The sequence below is a fragment of the Lactuca sativa genome, chromosome 5 (assembly GCF_002870075.4).
Source record: "Lactuca sativa cultivar Salinas chromosome 5, Lsat_Salinas_v11, whole genome shotgun sequence".
Taxonomy (NCBI): Eukaryota; Viridiplantae; Streptophyta; class Magnoliopsida; order Asterales; family Asteraceae; genus Lactuca; species Lactuca sativa.
This window is the reverse complement of record NC_056627.2, coordinates 63,785,965-63,794,983: the sequence shown is the minus strand read 5'-3', so window position 1 is coordinate 63,794,983 and position 9,019 is coordinate 63,785,965. Positions and strand designations below refer to the sequence as shown.

The following is a 9,019-nucleotide window of genomic DNA, read 5'->3' as shown; positions in this document are numbered from 1 at the left end:
GGACATTCAAATGCCTGACACGTTGACGTAACTGTTAACAGTCAGGCGCGGTCACGTCGCCATAAAGAACGGAGTAATGACGGACACGCGTCAATCAGTTAAGTCCAGAACGCCGTAACTAGCGCTGCAATGCTACGACTACTGGACTGGGGGACTTGATGGTGTGCCTAGGGCAGCACAGCAGAATCGTGTCCAAGCCCTAGAGCCGGGCACACCAGCCAGGCTCAGCCCAGCAGGCTCAGCGCCTGCTGGCGCCCCCGGGAGCGGAACGGACAGGCGGAAGGCTCGCGCCCGCCAAGTAACGCTCCTTGCTCCAAGACAAAAGATACGGTCAGGAGACAAAGGGCATGATCAGAGCATTACCGTCGGAGCCAATGAGAGCGCTCTAGCGGTTGAGGGCGCACGACCCTCCAATCAGCGCCTCTGACCTTGTCTCCTCCAAAAGTGATCCTGTCTGGTACGGACCAAGCAGGAGCGCTAGGTATAAAAGGATGTGCACACAAGACCATAGAGGTAAGCTCTCTAACCAATCCTAAGAGAACAGACACAAACCCTAAAGTCATCCTAACTTGACCGTCGGAGCGTTCTCCCGGGAACCCCTCCCGGGAAGCGGCTGACGGCCCTTGTTCTTTGTGATCTTGCAGTTATAACCAGGCAACCGAGGAGATCTCATCCCAGAGTCAGAAGCAAGGTCTCATCCGAGACAAGGTTCCATCATATATATATGGGTAAATTACACCAATCGTCCCTCGTGCATATGTCAGAAAACGTGTTTAGTCCGTATTTTCAAAAATTAACTCGGACCGTCCCTTAATTTTTTAAAAGTTGCACGGTTCATCCTTCATTAATTTAAATTTGCATGTTTGATCCTTTTGTGAGACTTAAAAAGACTATTGCCCTAGTTTATTTTCTTTTTGGTTGTTTGTTTTTTATTAATTATAATATATAGAAAATGAAGTGGGCCTCACACTTACCCACCCCCATCCTCATTAGTCGGATGCCCAAAATCCTTTTTCCCGTTTCTCTATATTCATCTGAAAACCTCCCCTTCTTGTGAAGTGAAACTCTGGCCACCGGAGGAAGTCAAAATCTAGTCGTCGGAGGTACTCATCGTCTCCTTCAAACCACCGATGTCGTCCACTGCACACTACTGGTTTCAACCCTTTCAAGTAACGTTGCCATATCCTCCAACCCACCATCGCTTCCTCATTTGTGTGTTACTATTGTGGAACTCGACTATGGAGTTGGACGGACCACAAATCTCCTCCATGTCTATCCTCCTTTTTCGATCTAAATATTGATGAGGTTGAATGTAGAAATGGGTTAGTTTATTGAAATGTGATGATGACGATGCAGTGGATGTGGAAGGGCGGAGATGAAGAAGTTGAAGGTCTGGAGGATGGTGACATGTAGGTAGGAGGCGAATGAAGGATGGAGCGAAAGAAGTCATCTGGTGATTATTTGGGAATATATTTGGTGGATTTCGTTGATAAAATTGCAGTTCTTAGTTAGAATTGAGGGAGGAAGATTGGACTTTAGAAGAATGCGATAGAGAACCACCATTCGCAGCTGTCAGCACTTATAATGGGTGGCGATCGAAAAATAGAGAAAGAAAAAGGTTGGTCTCGCCGGAAAAAGGAGAAGGAGCACCGAAGTTGGGTGGTTGTCGGTTGTAGGTGTAAATGAGAGAGAGGGAGAAGGAAACCAGACATAGAGGAAGGGGGTGGGATATTAACTTTTTTTTAAATCTAAACACTGATAAATAAGTAACAAGAAAATAAAAAAGAAATTATTAAGGGTAAAATAGTCATTTTATGTCAATAGGGACTAACCATGCAAGAAAAAACAAATTCAGGGACGGTCCGAGTTAATTTTTGAAAATAGGGACTAAACATGTTTTCTAACATATGCACGAGGGACGAATGGTGTAATTTATATATATATATATATATATATATATATATATATATATATATATATATATATATATATATATATATATATATATATATATATATATATATATAGGGTTATGATTAAATATGAACTACAAATATTGTATGAATGTATGACCAATTCTTATCCATTGGATTAAACGAATGAATGGTTGAAATATGAGGGTACATGTTATTAACATGTGATGATATTTACTATATAATGCATCTAATTAATTATAAGCACAAAATCATAAGAACCGTTACAAAATATATATGGAATGTGAGATTGTCATGTGATATTAATTTCAATTTCAATTTCAATTTTAATTATGTGCTGATATATTTTTTTCTAGAGTACGTAACCAAAAAAACAAGAAAGATATTTCATTCTTAAAGAATTAGTTTTCTTTTTTTACCACCTATAAATTTGATTTTTTCGTGGTCATAGGAATAATGAAAAATTAATTGGATTGACTTATTTTATATTATTCTTATGCTTAAGAATATTATCTATTACCAATTCTTAGGTTGGTGATAAGAATAACTAAGAATGAAATTATGGTAAGACATTCTTGTAGAATAGGAAATTAATTAGATGATTATAATTGCATTATCTATTGAAATTCTTGAAGAAGAGTTTAAAATTATTAAAGAATAAAACATTAATTCCAGGTATATAACAAACATTCTTGAAGAGTAAATCAACTTTATTGAAATAATAAAAGAACATTTTTGAAGAATAAGACAATAATAAACGAATATTCTTGAAGAATAAGATAAAAAAAACTAATCTGATTCCGTAAATCAATTCAAATATATAAATTAATGACAAAAAATTCCACTACTAATTTATATTGGGAGATAAAGAAGAATAAAAACAATTAACAAAAAAGTTATATGATTATTATTAAAAGAATAAATAATTGATATAAACTTCTTGTATGAATTAAGATTATTAAAGCAAAAATTAAATTGATGGAGATCATCGGTTATGTCAATCAAAACGGAGTATGACATACGTAAAGCAAATTGACTATATGTTATTTATATTTAGTTTTTTTCTTAATTATAGGTTATTAAATATCATTAATTGATACAAAAAATCAAATTACCATCTTTCCTTATCTAGATTTCTAAAATCAATGGAGTAGATTTGATTATACCCTTCTATACAAGAACCTAACTCTCTCTCTCTCTCTCTCTTTCTATATATATATATATATATATATATATATATATATATATATATATATATATATATATATATTATGAAATTTGAAAAACATTATCTGAAATCCAAAGACTAATTATGATATTTTGAAAATTTGATTTGTTTTTTTTACTGAATTCTTACAAAAAGTAAAAAGAACATAATCTTTGTGGTTATGTGTATGCGCTTATTTACCATAACATGTATTAGAGCATCTGCATCGAGGCCTTTCAAACCTATTGCAATGCCACTAGGATTCAATATCGGTGCCACGTTTGATTATTCCTTTCTAAATTTGAAAGGCTTGCAAATGATAATAGGCCCCACATTTAAATATAAATTACTTTTTTTTTTAATATTTTGAATACTCGATATTTGTTTACACTATATAAATATATTTATATTTAAAAATCAATTAATTAGTACTTATTATTTTTTTAACAAATTTCTTTAAATACCAAATTAATCGGAATGAAATAATATAATAAGTATGTATGTTTTAAATTGTAAAACTGGAAATTAATAGAAAAAAAATTATACAATCAATAAATTAATAAAATGAAAATTAAATCCTTTATTATTTTAGATCTTACTAATTTTGTATTTTTATATAATTTTCATTGTTGTTGATGAATTCAAAATATTGTTAGGATACACAACAATCCTTTTAAACCGTTAATTGCAAATGAATTTGTTGAATGGAATTGGAACACTTGAAGATAACGTGATCAATATCATAATGTTAGGATTTTCATGTTTTGTAACATCTAGCTATTTTTATTTGAATTATAAATAGTTATATTTATGTTAATTTATTATTCGCTATTTTTATTTGAATATATATATATATATATATATATATATATATATATATATATATATATATATATATATATATATATATATATATATATAAAGTAATTGTTGATGTGGTAGTGGGGACCATTTTTGAAAGATAAGTGTTATTGCGTTGATGTGAGTAGTCATTGCAAAGTTGATGTGACACAATTGAAAGATTAGTGGCATTGCAGTGATGTGGATAACCTTAATGTGACACAATTGAAAGATTAGTGACATTGCAGTGATGTGGATGACCTTAATGCTTGTGTTTAAGCTCTGGCGAGTGAATAATTGAGTGTGTAGGCCAAACTATGTGAGGAATTCTTTTCGCAAGTTGAGATTGTTTCGTCAATCACATGGCTATGTGTATGTGTTTGTGTTTTTATTTATTTATTATTATTTTTTTTAGAGTTACAAGTGGTTTTTCTGGTGAAGATGTATGGCAACATAGAAGCGGTTGGTTGGCGGTGAGGTGGCATGAAGATGGGGTAGCGATGGTGAAACTATGTGGGGATGAGTGGGGTTGTTATGTGGGACCCGATTATATAGTATATTATTAATAAACTAAAATAAATACAAGAAAAATGAAAAAAAAAATATAATATAAAGTGTAGATTAGTGCTTTGAAGTTTTAACTTTTATGAGACCAAATCTACAAGAAAAACTTCTTTAAACAAAATATATACACAATTTAAAAGAGATTTGGACCTAACCACAGAAAAGGGAAAATGACTCTTGAAGGTAATTAACTTTTGCGTTTGTACTCATATGGTCCCATTTTTTTTGTATTCAATATACCATCGAACTTGTTGTTGGTGTTTACCTTAGCCCTTTTGACCGGCTTTTGACCTGTGATAGCCGGTCAAAGGGTTATGGTGAATACAAACAACAAGTTCGATGATATATTGAGTACAAAAAAAGGAAAGGGACCAAATGAGAACAAACGTAACAGTTGGTTACCCTCCTGATTCATTCTCCCTTTACTCATTTACAACAAATCCCACATCATCTTCTACTGATATTAATGACTTTATGAGATGATGTGGGATTTGTTGTAAATAAGTAAAGGGAGAATGAATCAGGAGGGTAACCAACTGTTACGTTTGTTCTTATTTGGTCCCTTTCCTTTTTTTGTACTCAATATACCATCAAACTTGTTGTTTGTATTCACCATAACCCTTTGACCGGCTATCACAGGTCAAAAGCCGGTCAAAAGGGCTAAGGTAAACACCAACAACAAGTTCGATAGTATATTGAATACAAAAAAAAAGGGGACCAAATAGACCATTTTTGTAATTTTGTCATTCTCTTATTATCGTTATAAATAAATACAAAAATGAACCCCCAGATATACGCAAATAGCCGAAATATACACTAAACAAAGGGATCACCCAACATGTAACCATAAACTTAATCATGATTTCAATCTTTATCCTCTGCTTCCTTCAGCTGAAGCCAGCGAATCAGATTCCCAAGCACTATCTCCACGTCATCACTCTTCTTCATCAACTCTCCTGCAATCTCAGCAGGTGTCACTTCAACCTTCTTCAACAGCTCTTCAATCTCTCCAAACAATTCCATCTTTTCCTCCTCTTTAACCTGCAAATAAGTAGACGCAAGCACCTTGAACCCACCATAACTACAGTACGACATCTCTACCTCCACATCCATCCGACCTGGCCTCAACAATGCCGCATCCAATCGCTCCTTGTGATTCGTCGTGAACACGATGATCCGTTCATCCCCACAACTCGACCACAATCCATCCACAAAATTCAGCAGCCCTGATAAACTTATCTAATACCCAAATGAAAACAAACCCATAAGATTGAATTCGAATCATGTAAAACAGTAAAAGGTTCGATTATTCGATATAACAATGTATCATGTACCTTATCGTCTTCCTCGTTTGAATTTGAAGCATCGTTCTCTGTTTCTCGACTCTGCAATCCTACACCGCAGGCATCAATGTCCTCGATTACAATGATAGATCGATTCTTTGTGCCAACCAGCATTTTCCTTAGATCGGAATTGCCTCGCACCTCCTTTAAATCCAAATCATAGACGTCGAACTTGAGATAGTTAGCCATGGCTGCAATTAAGCTTGATTTTCCAGTTCCAGGTGGTCCGAAAAACAAATACCCTCGTTTCCAAGCCCTCCCCACTCTTCTGTAATACTCTTTCCTCCTTACGAACATATCAAGATCCTCCATAAGCTCTACCTTCTTGTCTAGATCCATAGCCATGGATTCGAATGTCGCCGGGTGGTTCAGAACCACCGGGCTCCAGTAATCGGTTCCGCTGTAATAATCCACCGTATGCAACTTCACTGCTTTCTTCGCATCCTTGATCTCCGTAGCTTTTTTCAGTACATAAGGCAGGTAATTCTTCAACACTGTTTCCTTATGCTTCTTGTGAAAATCTAATTCAAAGAACTTAAGTTCAGACCGAGAATTCGAGTTGTGATCGACCTCGATTACTTCGGTGTGCAAAACCCAGGTGCATTTCACGTTTTGGAAGACGTCGATTATGGGTTGGTTGCGATCGACTGTGACTGTGAGTTCGTCGTCTTTTTCAGCTTTATTGGCTTTGATTCGGTGCGTGGAGGGAGATAACTTGGTGCCCAAGTAAATGTTGGCAGCTTCGAAGAGTTGGTTGGGGGTGAGGCCATCGGATTCTTCGATGACGACGGTGAGTTGGGTGGAGAAGCGTTTGAAGAGGGATTTGATGTACTCGGTTGGGATGAGATCGGAAGCGATGGTTCTGAAGAGGAGGGCGGAGGCAGTGAAGGATGCGGCGGCTGTTAAGAAAGATTTGGGTGGTGGGAGGGAATCGTATGAAAACATGGCTCCGGTGGGGAGGAGCTAGGGACTCTGCAACTTCAAAATAGAAATGGTAGAGAATTTGGGTTTTTAAATGTGAAAAGTTGGGGTTATTACATTAAAGACATTAAACTCATTAAAGTAATAAATTTGTCAAGTAAATATTGTTTTAGCCTATTGTTTGCTTTTATATTTATTAAGGTGTGAAATTGTGAATTTATAAGCAATTTTTTATTTTTGCTATTTTTTTTATAGGATATCATGTTTTAGATTATCATCAAATAAATTTAAAGAAATTTAAGTCTATAATTTTTTTTATGTTGTGCCCTTAAATATTTTTTTCATACATTGTATTGATACAATGAAAAAGTATTTATATATGTTTTTTTTTGTCTATTTGTATGCTTTAAAATATAAAAATATGTTTAAAGAAATATTAATATGTATTATTATGTATTTAGAAGTATATATACATTTTAAAAGAATAAACACATATTTGAGTAAATTACTGAAATTATTCCTATGGTTTGATTAAAATTACACGTTTGGTCCATAAATTTTTTTTTTGTACTCGAATTTTCTTTATGGTTTGATTTTGTTGTGTTTTTTGTCCCTAGGTTTGATCAAAATTATACGTTTAGTCCCTAATTTTATGTATGTAAGGGACGAAAAACATTATAAAATCAAACCATATGGACGATTTGAGTGCAAAAAAAGTTACGGACCAAACGTGCAATTTTGACCAAATCATAGGGACGATTTCACTAAACTAGTTTACGTATTTTAACATTTTTTATAAAAATTAATTTATACCTATACTTCCAAATACATAGACATACATATTTATAATTCTACAAAACATAATTAATTATATTTCTAAAATCGTATTTTTGTATTTTAAATCATAGAAATAGACAAAACAATTCTTGTATATAAAGAAATATCACTTAAAAAGAATGTAATTACAATGTTTAATTAATAAGATCATGTAGAAATACATTTTTTTCCGTATTTTTAAAATGAAAAAAAAAAGAATATTTATGATAAAACCTCAAAAAATTATAACATTAATTGTATTTGGCAAAATTTTGTTTCATTATAACCCCGAAACCTGATATCATAGATAAAAGAAAAGAAGCAAAATAGGGAAAAAAACATATAAAATTCAGACATGAATAAATATAAAAACAAACTTATGGTAAGACCGTGTTGTTGTTGTTGTTTTTTTTTTACAAACTTAAAGACTTGGATGAAAAAGCCCTAAAAAGTTTATCTTCTCCTATAAGCTTTATGTATTTAAATTCTCCAATAAGCTCAAATGTTAAAGTTCTTAATAAGGTGAAGAAAACGTGTTATCGCTACAGTCTAGAAGGGAATCATGACGACTTGGCGAGGGTTATTACTTATTCGTGGGAAAAGGTATCTCGAATTCTATTTAGAGGAGCCTAGTCAAAGTATGTTTAGTCACGCTATAAATACTAATTTTATAATAAAAGTAAGTATAATATTACTTTATTTTCTTTTGTTATTTTAATAATTAATTCAAACTGTTTATGTGATTTTTGTTAGACAAAAATTGTAATTTGATATTGTGTTTTTTTGTCTCAAATTTGACAATGTCTTTTTCAATTTGTTATAATTCTGACCACTTGACCGGTCAACCAGGTTACGTGCTGACGTGGCAGTTTTTGATGACGTAGCATGCTGACGTGTTAAAACTGAATTTTTTCCACAAAAACACTAAGTTTTCATTTTTTTTTCGATTTGACACTACGTTTAATTTTATTTTTCAATTTTGACACTGTTTTTTTTATTCCAAATCGAACATCATTTATCAAATTTTGTTCAATTTTGACAATTTTTCATTTTAAACTGTATAAATATATTTTTTTATTATATTTTAAACCGTATAAATATTTTTTTTTGTTTAAAAACCATATTTTTATTTAAATACAAAGTGTTTTTTTTCACATTCAAAGCATAATATATATAAATATGCATTAGTTATATCATGAGAATCAAACTAACCATAAACTTCTAATAATATGTAAAAATTTCACGGCTTGCAAAAACCTGACATCCGGGTTTTGATCGATTACACGCCTTAAAACCTCTAAACTCATTTTAAAGTTGTGTATTTAATATAAAATAAGGTTTTTATATAACTAATATATATTTATATATAAAATTATGGTTTGAATGTAAAAAAC

General features: G+C 32.7%; 1 protein-coding gene across 1 annotated transcript; it reads right to left on the bottom strand.

The window, feature by feature from the left end:
- Nucleotides 1-5,274: 5,274 nt before the first annotated feature.
- Nucleotides 5,275-6,982, bottom strand: LOC111920639 (protein HYPER-SENSITIVITY-RELATED 4). The gene is made up of 2 exons (XM_023916211.3): nucleotides 5,880-6,982; nucleotides 5,275-5,784 (listed from the first exon to the last, which is right to left on the bottom strand). The coding sequence occupies exons 1-2, from the start codon at nucleotides 6,831-6,833 to the stop codon at nucleotides 5,410-5,412; spliced, it is 1,329 nt and encodes a 442-aa protein (XP_023771979.1). The 5' UTR covers nucleotides 6,834-6,982; the 3' UTR covers nucleotides 5,275-5,409.
- Between the last annotated feature and the right edge of the window lie 2,037 nt (nucleotides 6,983-9,019).